General features: G+C 39.4%; 1 protein-coding gene across 3 annotated transcripts in view; it reads right to left on the reverse strand.

Annotated features, from left to right (window-relative positions):
* rgs3a (regulator of G protein signaling 3a) overlaps window positions 1-19,144 on the reverse strand; it is a 152,615-nt gene that overhangs the window by 121,156 nt on the left and 12,315 nt on the right. For 2 of the 3 annotated variants that reach the window (XM_046066035.1, XM_046066038.1), the window contains exons 3-7: window positions 9,075-9,125; window positions 7,219-7,277; window positions 7,022-7,116; window positions 6,585-6,653; window positions 3,488-3,548 (exon numbers count right to left, since the gene is read on the reverse strand). In XM_046066035.1, coding sequence (XP_045921991.1) covers window positions 3,488-3,548; window positions 6,585-6,653; window positions 7,022-7,116; window positions 7,219-7,277; window positions 9,075-9,125 — 335 coding nt within the window. The remainder of the gene's footprint in view (window positions 1-3,487; window positions 3,549-6,584; window positions 6,654-7,021; window positions 7,117-7,218; window positions 7,278-9,074; window positions 9,126-19,144) is intronic. The other variant, XM_046066039.1, reaches the window with a different exon arrangement.

Here is a 19,144-nt window from a genome sequence, read left to right on the forward strand (position 1 = left end):
CACACACACACACACACACACACACACACACACAAACTCAATTTGCTTGCTCCTCCAGGGCTGCAAACACTGAATACACACACACACCGCTCACAATGCTTTAGCTTATTCCAGCAGCTGATGCCCCAACTTCTGCACTCCTGCACTATGAGCCAGATGGTGGGTTAGTGTGTGTGTGTGTGTGTGTGTGTGTGTGTGTGTGTGTGTGTGTGTGTGTGTGTGTGTGTGTGTGTGTTACGTGTCTACAACTACTGTACGTGTGTTACATAAAGCCATGCAGGACTTGCCTGACTTGTAATCCTGATGATGTGGACAAGGACATACCAACATAGTTGTAAGCTCTACAATTACTCTGTCACACATTTATTACACCACACACACACAAACACACACAGCTTTGTGTCACTTTCTTCATGGGGACCTGTCATTGACATAATACATTCCCTATCCCTTACGCTAACCTTAACCATCACAACACAGAGTCAAACCCTAAATCTACCCCTAAAAACAAGGCCCTGCGATGGACTGGCGACCTGTCCAGGGTGTACCTCGCCTTTCACCCGATGCCAGCTGGGACTGGCTCCAGCCCCTCGCGACCGTGTACGCAGGATAAGCGGTTGACAATGGATGGATGGGCCCTAAAAACAAGTCTTGAACATCAAACAGCCCTTTAAACTTGCAGGGTCCAGCATTTTGGTCCACACGTTTAGTGGACTCCCGGTTTTAGGACCCTACGAATACAGAAAAACAAGCCCACCCCCCCCCACACACACACACACACACGCACTCATAAACACACACTGCCAGCCTCCTCTTTTGTACTAAATAATGTGATGCCATGGACAGTGACAATAATCTCCGTTTTAAAAGCATCTTATCTGAGTGGACAGATTTCTGCGGGCTGTGGGATAACAGGGCAGGATGAGAGTTAGACTTGTATAGAAGATTGGGGTAGGGGGGAGGGGCATATGTCCTGGAAGTCAGAGAGGGATTTACGCTATCGTTCAATATGACCCTACACATGTGACAAAGGGGGAAAGAGTGGGGCAAAGAGAGCTGTTAGTCAGGAGAGAGACAGATGAGCAATGGAAAGAGAAAGTACAAAGCACGAAGTGGCAAAAGGGTGCTAACAAATGACAGGATGTGACAGGCAGCAGGTAACAAAAATAACAGCTAGCACTCAAAGTCCAAATGCTTCTGAAATAAAACAACTGGGGAACAGAAATGAATGAGTTTGAAGGAAGGGCAGAGTGAAAAAAAAAGAGAAGAGAATAACGGATGTGGTGGAGGGGTTGAAAGATATAACTCTGTGTGACTCAAAGCTAAATCTCCCTCATTAGCATATGAAGCCAATTAAATATTTATTGGTATAAATGTTAGAGGAAGGAAGCCATAAGCCTGACTAAAATATCATTTTGTTCCGTTATTTGTTTTTCTCACTGATGTGGATGTTAATGGAAACTATAGAAAAGATTTACTGGGGTGAGTTTAAGAGAGAACAAGAGGTTTTGTAAATTTGTAGCAGCTGTGTTCATGCCTGTTTTCCTCATGTTTTTTCCAAACATAAAATTAAGAGATTTATGTCAAGTTCTAAGCCAGCCTGAGAAAAAAACAATAATCATAGTAACAATAAACATGCCAACTAATTTAAGGCCTTTTCAATTAATTCAGTGACCATTTTTCATGTAATGCAAACAGTCAAATTTAGCTCTGATGTCATCTCTGGTGTCATCTTCAAACCTTGGGTCAAACTGTCAAAAGTAAAGGCAAATACTGATGATATCCAAAACATCAGGAGTTTTTTGTATTAACAGGGTTAGCAGTCAAAAAAAGATAGAGATGGAATTCTTTTATCAAACTTTCACTTTATGGGTTCTTTTCTGCAGTGATTTGTGTCTTCAACCACTGTGTCAACAGGACACTCATATTTTCTAGTACACAAAAAGCCCTAACTGTACTCCATTGGTAAAGGGCAGATGAGTGCAACAACTGATCCTACAAGTACAGAAACAGACAATTGGATCAGTTTCAATGAGAGGTTTTCTCAACTGTGCTGCTTTCTCTAAATCCAAGGCAGAATCTTAGTATACTTTCTGTATACTGTAAAAGTACTTGATAACCTTGTGTGGCTTTAAAAGACACACAAATGCAGGCTAAATGATGTAATACCATACATAAAGTGCTAAGGCAATACATACCAAACATCTGAAATGGTTACTGCACTGACCACTAAAATGTGGAATTTCTTTTTTAAATATGAATATGTGGAACACCGCAGGAAGAAAACATGCACATCTGCAAAGGCAGGAGAAAGACAGTTGGATAAATTAGAGTTGAATAATTGAACAGTGAAGGGAAATAGCTAAGATGGGCATATATTGTACAGTGAAGGATAACCTACTCCAACTCAACCAAAGAGCAACGCTGAACTCTTGGACCTCACATTTATCTGCTATCACCTAAGACAGTTTAGGAAGAAAGACTAAGGGCCGGTGTTCTTCTATATAATGATGCAGGTGTGTGGGATGAAGTGGTCTCATCTTTTGTGGGTCTGTCGTTTGTCGTGTGTCTTTGAGTAGTTTGAGTGGTAGACATTCCCATCAGCCACAGCTGTACTTCACGTTTAGTGATGATTAGTGGTAGAATGCTAAAACCTTAATCTAAATGTTGAACATGGTAAACGTCACATACCTGCATAACATAAGCAAATTAGCATTATCATTATTAGCACTATAGCATGCTGACAATAGCATTTAGCTCAAAGCAGTGCTGTGCGTACAGCCTCCCCGTATTCAGTGTTCACACCAGCTAGCCAAGCACAGAGGCCAGTGCAACAGTTAGGAAATGCTCAGTTTACGTGATGAGAACAGGATGTGCTGTATTTTTGACAGCTCAAACACAGGCCGACAAAAGGAATCAACTTTGGGCTTTGTTGTCTTGTGACAGAAAACATCAAAGTGGGTCTTGTTGTCATTGCAGTACCAGTGATAACAAAAGTCTCCCAAGGTTACATTTTCTATTAAAATGCAATACTCATATTTTGTTGATATGGTACAATGCATCTTTGAAAAGACTCACTTTCATTTGGTTAAAGATTTACAGTGTGTAATGTTCTTTTGCAAAATGCATTTTTGCACTTGTATTGTACTTAAAAAATAAGTAGAGACATGAGATTCTGTGAGACTTACAGTAAAATAAGGAATGCGTGTGTGCCTGTGTGTATGACCCATAACATTTCAGTAAAGAGTGTGACTCAAACTCCAGTATCTGGAGGCACTATTGCTGCGCGGTAACACTGGTAACCCCAAAGTGTTTCCTCTCAACTATTGAGGTCACTGGGATTCATTCACACCGAATTAAACTCTTAGATTTGTGGTCTAATGCATGGACAAACACGCACAGACAGAAAGAGTAAAATTTTAAAAAAGGAGCTGAGGCACTGTTTACAGAATGTCTTTATATCTGTAATCGCTGTGTTTAAACTTACCTTGTCCGGGTCCATGAGGGAGCACACACCAAAGCTCATGCAACCCAGCAGTGCACTCATCCTGTTGATACACAGAAAGAGAGAGATACAGAGAGAATAAATAAGTAGGATAAAAACCAATTAATCCCCTGATGCATCACCTAACTCAGGTCTGACATCTAAAATGTGTTTTTTATCCTCCAAAAGTATTCAATTCAATAGACCTGACTATAAATACAAACCAATCAAACTATAAAATGTTATAGTGTTCATCTTAGTGTCAGATTGTCAAACATAATATTGTCCCACGTTACTGTACAGACTTATTTATTACATAAAGATGGGAAAAGGTTGATCCCTTGGGTGAAATCTGTGTTGTTAGAGGCATGGTAAACCATAATAAAGATAAACAAAACAATAATAAAAAAAAGTTTAAAGCAGCAAAAATGTGATACTTGGGAATATTTTTCATGAATATGTCAACATACTGACAGTGGACAAATATATTATGAGAGTTATGGGAGTCTGTGTGTGAGGGTGGCAGAGTGGGTGGGGATGTTTAATTATGCATACTTGAGAAAAACAGTTCTCGACAACCTCCCAGCTGGACAGGACAAATGCAGCTGCTGATGCTGTTTTGAGGGCAAACTGGCCGTCAGCACAAATGAACACCTTGGCTTCACTTAGTAGAATGAGCCAGTGACCGTTGAGTTTATAATAGCCCATTCTACCAGAACCTCCAGTAAGTTTTTTTTCACCAGAATGGTCAGCTAACAGTATACAGTATATATGTGTACACAAGACTATTATCGAAACTTGAAAACACTACTAGCTAAAGAAGCATCCTGTACTTCCTGCTTATGATGCATTTGTCGGCTGCACAAGAACCTTTAAGCCTCCAACAGGATTTCATTCTTTATCATCTTGATTCTTAATGTTTTGGTTAGTTTAACTGTGAAGCTATCAGTGCAAAATAATAAGAAAAGAACATAGTAAATAATGCAAAACAGCTTACCCAAAGGATTCTGTGTTTTAAACAATACTGTAAATAGTGTTATCTTTTCTCTTCAAAGTTGCATGATCAAACACTAACCAAACATGGTGAAGCTTTGCACCTGCCACTGCTGTGGATAAACAATTCTGTGAAGCTGGCAGACGTCCACACAAGGTTTGTCTGGTAAAATGTGGATCTTTTGTAGATGAGAGTAAGAGAAGACTGAGCAGGGGAAAACAGAATATGACAATGTGATACCTGGCGTTCATCTAATTATAGTCTTGCTCCTATTATCTTACCCCTAACATTAGCAATACTTTCTATCTGGGATGCCCAGTGTCTGACAGGAGTTGTCATTTAAGTGAAGCTCACTTTTTTTTGCTGCATGCTGTGCCATTGAGTCTGTGTGTGCATTGCACGACTGCTCACATTCATGTAAGGATTCGCTGTGCTACAATGTTCTGTGTTGTTTAAGAGGATTTGCTGAAGAGGCAATACTGCCCACAACTTCTTCACAGCAGCATAGCAGAGGGGAGGGTTGAATAAGCACATTTTCATGACATTTCAGGCTGGACTTGATTTAAAATTGCTTCTGAGGAACACGAGTGGTGCAGGGGTAAAGCTCACCCTTACAGAGACCACAGTTTCAATTGCTGGTTGGGGTGCTTCCATGTTTGTCATGGGTTCCAACAACCACAATTGACAACATTTGCAGATGAGAAAGCCAACAAAGATTATTGTCCTTGTTGCTGCATTAAGAATCCCTATGGGGTCTTTTTCTACTTTTTTTAGACATTGATGATTGATGAGCTTCTTCTACAGGTTTATGTAGGCATGTTGCCTGACGAGACAACACCTTGTCCTACGATGTGATCTCAAAGTCTTTTGTTCGAGCAACTCCACAACAAAGCTGTCGATGGAGCTGGTCACTGCTGTTCATCTGAGGTGACAGACTGCCAGTGCTGAACGGCTGCCCTGGTTTATTGTAATAGACTACAGTTTCATCCTTGCTTGACAGAGCATCTGGAGAATCCATGGTTATGTATGAAACGGCTCTGTGTGGATTTGAAGTATGTGTGAACAAAGCCTGTTAAATAAAACTATATGCACAATAACCATTCTACTCAAAGAAAAAGGGAGCACGTAAGTTTCTACATCATGTAGTTAATTTATACCTGATGTGAGAAGAAGGTCAGGCTGTCCCACGGCTTTCAATAAATCAAGTTATTGGGCAAGCTACACTGACTTTTTTTTAGCATAATAAAGGGACCAAACTAATATTCAATCAAACAGGCATTCACTGTATCTAGCAGACACAAAATGTTGCTTGATCAATGTGTGTTACTATTGGAAACATTTGTTCTTACTGGCTTTTCCAAATTAATACCAGTGGACATTTGGTGTGAATGAGGCTTAATTGCTTACCAAAGATGAGTACATCGCTCTTAATCTGTGTCCCAGAAACTGTCCCAAAAAGGTCTTTATCTTTATCTTTATAATCATTCCATGATCTAAACACAAGCAATCATGTAAGCCTGTCCCTGTATACACTCAGTACATCTGTGTACGTCCTTTCAAACACATGCTGTATGTGGTATTTTGTTTTTATTCAATTGAAAAAAGAAAGAATTAAGAAAATTAAGGGTGTTCTGTGTTAGTGGCAAAGAGCCTTAAATCATACATAACATGTTAAAAGTAGTGTTCTTCAGTATTTCTAGCACCCAGCAATTCTTTTCATCTGTCCTCTCAATACAACGTAGCACAAGAAATTTGTGACTCATTCAACCATATGTCCTCCATCCCCAGCAATGACCCTGTTTCAGCTTAAGTCTGGTGAGGCAGGGAGGCGAGAGTAACACATTCACTCTGCCAGATTCAGAAACAGCCATACAAAGAAACACACACACACAGACAAACACACAGTGCAGCACCATCAATTATAAAATGTTATTTTACTTCCCTAGTAGGAAGCTTTGTTCCTGTGAGCATGCCCCACACTCGCTTGCGTGTTACACCTTCTTCAAAACAAACATTTTAAATATGAGTTTACATGAAAAAGAACCCTCACAAAATAATTTATTTTGTTATCTCACCAACATCATCATCAACATTCCCAGCAGGTACCTTGTTCTGGAGTCAGAGTTCCACATTGTAAAGAGCAGTCTCTTATGAAGGTCCCCTTCTCTGACAACACTGAAAACAAAGGAAAGAAAATAAATTATAAAGTATATTTATGACTAACTAGATGAACTGTTCTCACTGAAACTTTGCACAAACATTTGTTTGATGATAATGACACTTGAAAAGACCACAACTGAGATTCAAAAGCTGTGTATGTATAATACAAAGGTGGACATGCTTTTATTTACATATTTGTCACATCCAGTTATCTGGTGAAATTGACAGATTGGGGAGGATATAAAAAGTTAAGCTAAACTGGATTACACTTAAGACTAAACTGAGTCTTAAATTGAACTACACCAATTTTTTATTTAAATCTTAAAATGGTATGCCACCGTTCTGGGAAATTCAATGCTTGTAACAACTGACTGAATGCTTACAAGTAAAAGGTTTGTAAGAAGATGGGGCTCCTACAGTGCGGAACCATCCGAGTCTTCTGTCTGTCTTTAGGATCACTGTCTGGGAACATGCCAACCTGAGGATGACAGCAAAACATAATTTCAGACAATCTAGTTTCCACCCTTGTCTCACAGTTCCCACAAGGGTTTTTTCATTCATTCTGTACAGTGGTACATACCTTAACATAAGAGTCACATGGCCCCTGGCACTCTTCCACCAAGCCCCTAGCCTCCAAAACTGTGAAGACACACAAATAGAACTGAATAAATGTATAAATTATGTAAATGCACATTTAATTTTCAGCTGCAGGGTCAAAATGTTACAGTAAAGACATAACACTGGAACCACAAATGCTGTGCTCCACCGTAAAGCTTAGTGTGGCTCAGATCCTGTGGTGTACAATATTTCTGAATGAACACACTGTTGCAACTAAACACGATCAAGTTTTCTTATGTAGACCATGTGTGCACGTGTTATGAGCCAAGCAAGTATAAAATGTACAAGCATATTTGGCATATGCACCAGGCAAGCTGCTTTGGTTGGAGAAAAACAGGCTGCCATGTTTAACACAACTTGTCTGATTCCCATCAGCTCACCCATATTTTTGTTTCTTGATGAAGTATGTGCAGAAAGAATAAGAGGATGTCTGACTGCTGGAATAACAAGCTGTGAAAATGATTTGCAAAAAGCCATTAGGTATTTCCAATGGCTGAGAACCCTAAAGGGAAATCTGCAAACTTTATAGAAACAGCTGCTCAAGTTGTGCGAGTAAGTCAACATTTGATGCACTTTTTCACTGCCTTCATCATTGCCAGCAAAGTCATTTTACTGTGGGTAATTTATCCTCTGCCAAAGCACAGCATTGAATCCATCCTTCTAGTGTTTGCTTCGAATACATCACAGGCCTTTACAAGCTTCCACATGGGGCTCAAAAAGCACATGAACATCGAGACAGGAGGCTAAGTCCACGATCAAGTACAATTTTTATGCATTGTGTGTGTGTGATGTTTTGCAAATATTTTGCAAGTTTTATTATGCAAGTCTGTCAAAATAAAATAATTCCTTATTTTCAGTAATGTCATAATTTATGGCATCTGCACACCATGAGTTTGCCAGTCTACAGGGTAACTTTTGATTCTAGCTGATTGCAATTTCTGATGACCTCACACACAATTGTAAATGTCAGAAATTTCACACAATACACAAAGCTTCCAGCTCACTGAGAGAGTATTATTTTCCTTGGAGACCAAACATGGATGGAACAACAATAGTAAAAAAAAAAAACGTTTGGGTTTTACATACTGATTTATATATGAGCAAACTACAGCCACTGAAATAATAATATGTTGGAACGGAAAAAATTTTTTTTTTTAGGTTTTTCATCAAGTATGTCATGCAACATAAAAGAGTGGACAAGAACTGAGAAAAACATCTAGTTTGGCATCTGATGAGTAAATGGCCGTTCACTCAGAGAAATGACAGGGGCACAAAAGACGCTGAGAGGGGACACTGAGAATAACAAAAGTAGGAGTGTGCACAGTTTGGTTGCTGGGAGACCAAAAGAAACAACCACTTGCATTAGATTCATGCACCCAGCTACCTTCCCACCTACATTTCTAGCCTTTTCTCCTTAGTGGTCGCCTGTTGTGGTTTGACAGGTAATCTGTACTGTGCCATAGTGTTATAAAAATATCGATTTTTTTATACATATCGATTCTGAATATTTCAAATGGTTTTAATATTCATTTTCCACAGTATCGACCCTGAAAACGTGTTTCTCTTCTCCCCGACAGAGAGCAGATTCACACACTGCTGCAGTGCCCACAAGGATCATTCAATATTTTACTTCATATTTTGCAAATGATACTGTATGTGCTATACAAATAAGTTCTATGCCATGTAATTTTGCAATAATTTGCATATTACTTATGAATATTTCACCAGCCTCGAGCAGCCACACAGTGTTTAGTGTTGTCATTAAAATTATCAAAGTGTTTCTCCACAGCAGTGTCTGTATGAAGTAATAGTACTCACCGCTAACAACAAGTACTTCATGCTCCTGAATGATTGACAGCTTCAGCTGACCTTTTTAAAAATGAGAAAAAGAAGGTTATGATGTGGTGACAGGTCAACAGTTTTAAAAGTATAGTACAACCCACATCAAAACCAAAAAATGTCAAACAGCCTCTACAACTATTACTACTTTTTCTTTGGTCTCACAGCTTTGTAGCGACCAAACTGCTGAACCCCATAACTTTAAAGGGACTTAGTTTTAGGTTTAGGGTATGGGGGTAACAACCATGAACATCAAAGTGATGATCCTTAACCGTAAGTGCCAGCTTGATGAAACGTTTCTAGAGGATTTTTGGTTCGCTAAGTCCAGAGTCGATTGGACCATGGGGGATAGTCAGAAACAGTACCAGAACGGGACCAGACCTGTATCTCTGGAATGGAATTCTTATTCAGCATCCCGAAATACATGTAAGGACGTTGGTTTCAAATTTTTACGATCCCTAAAGTGGATCTTGGTTCCTAAATGATTCAACCTTTCGTTTTGGAGGTATTTAATAAAAACTGCTGATTGGAAATGCAAGGCTGGTGGTCTTTAAGGTATTGAGCAGGTCCTAGGATTGAGAAATGAGCGCCTCTGGACTCTGTGCCAGACACTGGAGGCAGGACCAGCTATCACTGGTGCAGCGCTTATTCATGTGCTCCTAGGGGACCTGTACAGAAGGACTGAAGCATTCCCAATGTCTTCTTTCTGTTCTTCCTCCCCACCTGGCAGGCTGGTAGGTGCAATGTCCTTAGAGACTCTCTGCAAGGACCTTGTAACAATATCCTCCTTTCCTGTCCCTAACACCTTTCACCATGCTTGCATTCTGTTGCAGAGGGTAGGAAAGGGTGTCGAGGACTGTCTATTGCAAGGGTTCCTTGCAGAGAAACTGCACTTCTTCCCAGCCATCAAGTTCAGGCATATCAGGGGTGGAAAGAAGATGTGGTGGGGTTAGGGGTAGAGGTTAGGGTAAGGGACTAGGGAATGCATTATGCCAATGACAAGTCCCCACTAAGATACTGACGTGTGTGTGTGTATGTGTGTGTGTGTTAGAGAGTTTTTGTCTATCATCCGTCACGTTTTCTCTCCCTCACTCACACTTTCTGTCTGCCAGTTTCTTTCTTTCTCTTCTCTCCTGCAAGTCTCCTAGTGCTGTTAACAGCTGTAGGAGACTTGTTAGCCATATTGACATGGCCACTGCTAACATTGGCTTTGTGCTATTCTAAATTAATCCTGCTCATAGCACATAGCACAGTCTAAAGCTAAAATGTGGGAGCCTCGTTGTGTGATAACACTGCTGGCACTTCAGAGCTTGGGTACAAGGGATGTTTGTCGTTCCCACACTGAACTTGGCATGGTTTTGTGCTTCTGGCCACGGTAAAAGAACAAAGTGGAAACACTGTTTGAAATATCTTCCTGGTACGTCTGAACCTGAAGGGAGTTATGAAGCAGTCTCAAAAACACTAGACACAATCTGCAAAAATAAGACAAAGCAAATGGATAATGGTAAATGCAGACTGACAGAACAGTTTCAGGTCAGCTATGACAACAACAGACGTGAATAGTGACTACTGTAAGTCCAAGGCTGTAGGAAAATAACATACAATTCTAACACACAGTGTGGTGCTTTTTGTGCAGAAGACAGATCAGTGAAGCAGATCTAATCATTTGTAATCCATGTAAGTAAACACCTTGAGGTCGTAGACAAACAAAGCGTTACACACATTATTGTTATTGCTTTGTCTGGTTTAGTATTTTGGAAACATTCATTTTCACAAATACCAAATCTGCTGTCCACTACCAATAGAACAGCAATGCAGTAAAGTACTGTAAGAGGCTACTCCTTTCAAAAGAAAAAAAACCTGCAACATAAATCTTGTGTCTTGTCCTGCACTGCAAGGAAATTAATTTTGTTTAAGTGGACACAACATGCTTACAATGTTGTTTAAATGGGTAAAAGGTATTCATGTTTGTGGTAAAAAGGTAGCAGGAGCGGGAGTTGAAATAATCCTATAATAGGATTCTTAAAACACTGCAGGTTGATACCAAGGAACATAAAACATACAGTTAATACACTGGTCAAAGAGATACAATACATTTGCCTTATTTGTAACATCAGCTCACACAAAGAGAAAAGCATCTTTACCACAGGGGAAATATCAGTTATTTGGGGTGTTAACGATGGAAGATAAACATGCTAAGCAAAGGTTTTCAAAGAAAAGGGAGGAAGGAGAGAAGAATAAGGAGGCACAAAAGAGGAGAGAGCTGTCTTTTTAAAAAGCAGAAGGCCTGTAGGAATGGTACACCCACATTGTGGAAGCAGAGGCTGCAGTCAGTGAGAGTAGGAGTGAATTAATAGGGCATGGCAGATGAGACAGCATCGTGGGTCAACACATGCACAAATGAAAACACACCCACGACACATGCAAATACACTCCAGCACAGCTAGAGTACAAGACACATGGCCATTGTGCATCCATCACACTAACCTTGTCTCCTACAAATTGTGTTCATGTACAAATATTCGGGATTTTATGATTTTGGAATACACTAAAAGTCTTGTTAAATAAGCTCTAAATAAGCTCTTGCTTTGAGCATAATGCTAATGTCAGCATGATAACACACAATGATGATGCTAGCATGCTGACGTTTAGTATGTACTGTACTATGTTTACTATCTTAGATAAATCTATTAGCGTGCCATCATTTGCTAATTAGCACTTAACACAAAGTACAGGTGAGGCTGGTGGGAATGTAGTTTTGCAAGTATTTAGGTCATAAATCAAAGTGTTTGACAAATTAAAGTTTTGACCTAATGACGCAATGATTTGACATGTGAATGTGATTGGTTTTACTTTGTGTATAACATACATTGTATTGTAGTCTCAATTTTTAAATCTAATTTTACAACACAAGCTGAAGTAATTTTGGGCTATAGTTGAATTAAACTATTGAAGATCTTAGGCAAATGTACGCGTTCCCATCCCTCAACTACTGCTTTGTCTCTTCAGAAATGCAGTGAATGCACCCTCGTCCACAGAGTTTAGGGCAGGGGAGAATTTAAAATACTTGTCCAGGTGAAGGAAAGTAAGGGGAAACAAGCCTTCTGTGTTAAAGAGATGCCAACCTTACAACCTTTACAGAGAAAAAGAGAGAGGGGGTGTGTAATTAAAATAATGCAGCATAATAAAAGGTCTAGAATGAGACCTTTTATAGCAGCAATAAAAAAAAAATAATGAGTCCCCTCAACAAAAAAAGTATTCAGAGCTCTGGTGAGGCAGAGCAAGTTATACTGAAAGACACACAAACTAGACAGGAAAAAAACATAAGAAAATATTTACTACAAAAGACAAAGGACTCAATTTTCTAGTGTTTGCATTTAACATTGCTGTAAAGACTCAGCTATTCACGAAGCTCCAAGCACCATTCATGTACATGGAAAATTAAAAAATTATTTTCCTTGAGTAACTTTCATTATTTGCTCCACTTCCTCTTATGCTATAAAAACACTCACTATCAATTTACAAACATAACTAATTTCCATTTGGGGACAAAGCTGCTTTCTGAGTTGTCAACGTGCACTAAATTAAAAATGCCACTAATCTTTTATATAGTTTTCTTACAAACAGCACAGGCCTCTGCGTGTTATATTGATGTTGTGAATTGATAAAGCAAAAAATCCATGTTCAACATGTTATTGTCCTTAAATGTCAACATCAGGTAGGGCCTAGTGTGGTACTTGTTTCATTTTCTTTCCTCAGTGTCGTTGTTGAGTCATATTTATGCCGCTCCTTCTTTGTATGCATGAGCAATTTTCCTCTTCTATTTAGTTTTGGATCTTGTTTCTCAAAGATGTCTGTTTGTTTCAGACTTTATTTCACTGACTGTGAAATCAACTGCCATTAAATCCTGTCTCACCTAACACACTTTTAAGTACACCTTTTCATAAAATGAGAGAAATTTGTCAAATTGTATGTGGGGAATAAGACAAATGTTATTTCACCATTTGTCAAATAATTTTTGTTAAGTTATTCCACCAAGCTGACAAAATACCATGCATTAGCAATATGTGGAGAAAGAAATTGAAGGAAGGAAAGAACTAAAAATCAAAGCAAAATGATGCAGGACACAAATACTGATATTGACAGTGGGTTAATCCCTATCTGACTTCTCCCCAGCTGAACTGTCCTTGTTAATGTGCCAGCTCAATCGGGCCACAAAGTGTTTAATGCAAACTTTACACACAAAATCACCCAGACCAGAGCAGACAGAACACATTCAAACGTACATATATGCCAACATACTATATGTTGGTGCTCCCTTTACACTGCAATCAAAAATGTCCTCCAGCCATGTGTCAGCTATCAAAGATGATCTGTTATTGATTTTCCATGTCCAAACATAAAAAACAGTAGCATCCATTTTGATACTTTCTGTCAGACAAAAAAATGTTTGAAATGTCCTTCTTTGTCACTGCAGCAGTGGCCCTGTCATTGATGCTGTCACTCAAGATGATGTTTCTACACGCTGCCATTTACCTCTGAGGCTTTAGTCCAGATTTAATGCTGAAGACAACCGACGGCCAAAACTACAGAAGGTCGGTCAGTTCTCTTTCTTATGGCATCCTGTTTTCCACTCAATGACAAGATCAATTCAGGAATGGAATGCAAAATATTTCCATAAAGGTACACAATGTACCCCCAAAATATATCTTTAATTAAATTGCCTGAAAAAAAGTTACAAAGGCCATGCTCTAGCTAGTATAAAGGTTATGTAGTGTATGTGTGTGTGTATGTGTGTGTGTGGCTCCTCATTATCCTGTACCTCCCACTCCTTCTCTGCTTTAATTTGTCACATTTACATTTGAAAACCTGTGTCCCACCAGCATCCAGTAAGGCCAAGCCGGGGGACAATGTTGGTCTTTATGTGACAGTTAAAGTAGCCATTATCAGCAGAAAGGAGCAAGAAAAGAGACTGGACTTAATCCATGTTCTGTAACATTTTCTGTGAGAACGGGAGGGTGTAGAAAAGTTTGGAAACTGCTGTGTGTAGGATTCAAAGTTTTCATCTGGGGCGAGCGCCAATTCATCCTATTTGATCCAAGGGGGAACAAAGAGCAGATTTGATGAGAGCCACACAAGGTGTCTTCTCGTTAAATTTCTTTTAAAGGGGCTTGTTATATAACTTCCCAAAACTCATCTTCTTCCATGTTAGCTGCCAAAACCAGTGAGCTGGAGCTCTAATTGGAGGAGTACATCAAGTTAATTGCGTCCATTGAATTCATAGAGGGAGACGCCTATATGTCAGATGCCAATAAGTCATGACAGACAGAACAGCAGAGCATTATTTGATGGCTTCAAAGAGAAAGGTCTGGGGGAATTCAGTCTCTGGAACACTGCACATTTCATATTTCTAAAAGGCCTTGGCCTGTGTTTAATATTTAATCATCTTGAAATGCTCTGTGCACTTTAATCATGACGACAAGGAACTTCCATCAATTACACGCAATCATTGGCAGGCTTATCCATTATGAGCAGGGGAAAAGAGATAAACGATCCATACTCAGGGAAAAATATTGAATGAAAATACAAATAATGGGGAAACAAAATATGCTAAATACTGACACAATCTATTTCCTTGCGGAAAACACTTATACATGCAGTAAGTGAAGGGTTACTTGAGGGTGAGTCAACAGGTAGAACTTGTAGAAAAATAAGTTGGTAAGACAGAGAGTCTAAAGAACATGCATATTTAGCAAATATTAAGCATGTAAAAACACAAATCTCCATCTTCGAGACTAACAAAACCTTGATGTAAAAACTGCACTGTCTATTTATTTATTTATATTTACTTAATAAACATGTAAACTTGCCCTTGCCATTTTTTTATATACCCCCATTAAATTAGAATAGCATTAAATAATCTAAAATTGCCTCTCAAAATGCAAGGTCTGGAGCTTTTAAATGGAGAACAGGTTGTGGGATCCAGATTTCTAGGTTGGACGATCATTATCATTACTCATAAATACTGACTAGAAAGTGTAGGAATAAAGTACATGATCCCTTAAATGAGGTTGATCTCTAATCAAAGTCGATTTAAATCTTTAAAGTTTATCTTTAAGTCTCTCTAACCCTCTTTATTCTTTCAGTGTTTATCCATTCTCCAATGTCTTTTCTCTCATTCCACCCTTCATCTATAGTGTTTCTCTGACTCTTCCTGTCTCTGCCTGACGCACCCCAGTCAGTGGTGCAGTAATCAACTCTACAGTGCAAGTGTGACTGTCAAACAAAAAGGCAGCAAAAGACACAAAAGCTCAACACAGAAGAAACTTAGCTCAAATCACTCCAGTCAGCAGTTACACATCAAAACTTGTCAAGTCACTGTAGTTTTCCTAGCAGTGTGTGTGTGTCAGTAAAGTTTTGTTTTGCTTGGTTTGTTTGTTTTTGTGTTACAGAATGGTCTTTAGTGTTCTTTTGTGCACTATTTGTGTGATTAGAGGATAAGATACAGAAGAGTTTATGTCTGAAGGGTCTGAAGCATGAAGATAATGAAGTGTCGGTGTGAACATAGGCCTAAATAAGGAATAGAATTTCTGTTATTTTCATTAGCTAATTATCCAGTCTACAGGCATGATGATGTTTTCTGTATGGATTGTGATCGTTGGATCCCTCCTGACGCTTGCATTGGACCAGAATGTCGTTGCCAGAGCAGTTCAACTGCTGGAACACGGTGAAGGGAACTGGGTCATTGCTTGTCGGTTTGATGTGTCTCCAAATGTGGTCAGCCGACTATGGAGACGTTACCAGGAGACTTGGCAGTACAACAGGAGACAAGATCAAGGTCGTATGACCACACCAAGACAAGACCATTATCTTGTCAACTTGTCATGTCGAAATCGCAGGCGTACAGCTTGATCCTTGGAAAATGACTTTCACCATGCTGCCGGAGTTCACTTATCCAACCAAGCTGTTAGGAATTGACTCCATGATGGGGTATGAGAGCCAGACAGCCGGTCACAGGCCCTGTTCTTACTGCAGAACACTGTAAAGCATGACTGAGCTTTACACGTGAACACCAGAACTGGCAACTTTGTCACTGGAGGCCAGTTATCTTCACAAACGAGAGCAGGTTAACTGTTTCAACTAATGCTTGATTTATGTTCCTGCGAAGGAATTGTGCGTCGGTCTCCCTGTCATTCTGCAATTACACCCCCAAACGCTAGTCTACAGTAGCGCTACAGCGTCCACTGTGTTGACTTTTGCCGACCAAGCAGGCTAAAGCTGATGATACACAGGGCAACTTTTTGAGCAATGTTGCTGGGCATTGTTGCTGGTGGCAAGTCTGACTATGTTTTGAACAGATAGCGGTGGTGCGGGGAGGGTGGCGGAGTGATGGGGGAAGGGGATTACGGTAGTAATCTTTACTGATTACCATTGACGGCAACATTGCCCAGCACCATTGCTCTAAAAGTTGCTCCGTGTATCATCAGCTTAACTCCCGGTTTAGTGCTCCGCTAAAGTGAATGGGGGCAAAATTGTATATGTGCGGCTGGTATAGCACGTACATATTTCAAATGTTATCGACCGAATGGATTACATTCTGATAGTGAAACGAGTCATTTTGCTCGGCTCATCAATGGTATTGTATGAATCATCAGGAGTATGTCACTTCGTGGCAGGAGTGCATGAACGCTAGAGTTATCAGAAGTTAGAAGTTATTAAAGAATATTTTGTATATAAATGACTTGGTGCTTTATACTGTATGTATGTTCATATGTTTTCAATCTGTTTTTGGTGCATGTTTCTGTATGAGTGTTCCTTAGGGGGGAAATTATGTTTCATTATGTTTCATAATTTCTCAGACACTGTCTCAAAATGAACAAATACCATTACCATGTTATTTTTTGCCAATCGAATTTTGTTGCTAAAAAATATTGCTAAAAATATTATTTAAATCATATCTGTTTTGTTTTTCTAGTAGTGTATAAAATTATCCATCCCATCCATCTATCGTCAACCGCTTATCCTGCGTACAGGGTCGCGGGGGGGGTGGAGCCAATCCCAGCTCACATCGGGCGCAAGGCGGGGTACACCCTGGACAGGTCGCCAGTCCATCGCAGGTGTATAAAATTCTAAGTTATTAAATTATAAGGAAAAAAATTTTAAAACTTCAGTCAAATATTCTAAACACATGAACAAATGACAACACTATATCATGGAAAGAACTGCAAGTTTATTTGTAGAACGGGAAACAATAGTGTAGATAAGCTACAAATGCCGGAGGGGAAGTGAAAACATAAGATCCTGACCAGGGGTGCGTTTCCTGAACGACCACGGAAGGTAGCAGTGAACTATCTTGGTACGATGCATCGTGAAACTAATCAACATCTGAAGTACGACCGTTTCCTTGTTGGTACCACTGTCGTTTGAACTAACTTAGAACTAACATGTTTCCACATGTGTCTTTCACAGCAGGAAACTCACAAAACGTATGCCTAATTATGGCAGTTGTGACCAATATTAAATGAGATTATTATGCTACCTTATTATTTAGGGCTATTCATATTTAAATTGTATACCTGCAATAACAAGAAAATCAGCAATAGAAAGAATATATAATGTAATCATTTTATTTAGCCTAAATATATAACTGTTTTATAGCAATAGCAACATTTTAGAAGAAAATTAAATTATTAAAATTAAGAACTATTAGCGATTATAAAACATTTAGTAAAATAGGTTTAATCTGCAAGTAGCTTCATTTCGACAATTTAACACTATTATGAATCCCTTGGCCGCAGCTACATTCAAAGTCTTGGGAATAGTTCAGCATGGTAAGTGGCTGAGCTAGAGAACGATATCTATTGAGATAGATACGGGTTTAAATCCCGTGCGTTCACTATTGATCTTTGTTATAATGGCAACAAAAGCTCTCAGGTATTTATTCAGTACAGTACTTTCATGACTTTTAAGCTGTCCCTTTTAAATGTTTGTAATGAAGACTAATGAACACCCATCTTCCTCATAGGCCTAGAAATGTACAGTGCCTTGCGAAAGTATTCGGCCCCCTTGAACTTTTCGACCTTTTGCCACATTGCAGGCTTCAAACATAAAGATATAAAACTGTAATTTTTTGTGAAGAACCAACAACAAGTGGGACACAATCATGAAGTGGAACGAAATTTATTGGATATTTCAAACTTTTTTTAACAAATAAACTGAAAAATTGGGCGTGCAAAATTATTCAGCCCCCTTAAGTTAATACTTTGTAGCGCCACCTTTTTCTGCGATTACAGCTGTAAGTCGCTTGGGGTACGTCTCTATCAGTTTTGCACATCGAGATACTGAAATTTTTGCCCATTCCTCCTTGCAAAACAGCTCGAGCTCAGTGAGGTTGGATGGAGAGCGTTTGTGAACAGCAGTTTTCAGTTCTTTCCACAGATTCTCGGTTGGATTCAGGTCTGGACTTTGACTTGGCCATTCTAACACCTGGATATGTTTATTTGTGAACCATTCCAGTGTAGATTTTGCTTTATGTTTTGGATCATTGTCTTGTTGGAAGAAAAATCTCCGTCCCAGTCTCAGGTCTTTTGCAGACTCCTTCAGGTTTTCTTCCAGAATGGTCCTGTATTTGGCTCCATCCATCTTCCCATCAATTTTAACCATCTTCCCTGTCCCTGCTGAAGAAAAGCAGGCCCAAACCATGATGCTGCCACCACCATGTTTGACAGCAGGGATGGTGTGTTCAGGGTGATGAGCTGTGTTGCTTTTACGCGAAACATAACGTTTTGCATTGTTGCCAAATAGTTCGATTTTGGTTTCATCTGACCAGAGCACCTTCTTTCACATGTTTGGTGTGTCTCCCAGGTGGCTTGTGGCAAACTTTAAACGAGACTTTTTATGGATATCTTTAAGAAATGGCTTTCTTCTTGCCACTCTTCCATAAAGGCCAGATTTGTGCAGTATACGACTGATTGTTGTCCTATGGACAGAGTCTCCCACCTCAGCTGTAGATCTCTGCAGTTCATCCAGAGTGATCATGGGCCTCTTGG

The sequence above is a fragment of the Micropterus dolomieu genome, linkage group LG13, assembly GCF_021292245.1.
Source record: "Micropterus dolomieu isolate WLL.071019.BEF.003 ecotype Adirondacks linkage group LG13, ASM2129224v1, whole genome shotgun sequence".
In the NCBI taxonomy this organism is placed as follows: domain Eukaryota; kingdom Metazoa; phylum Chordata; class Actinopteri; order Centrarchiformes; family Centrarchidae; genus Micropterus; species Micropterus dolomieu.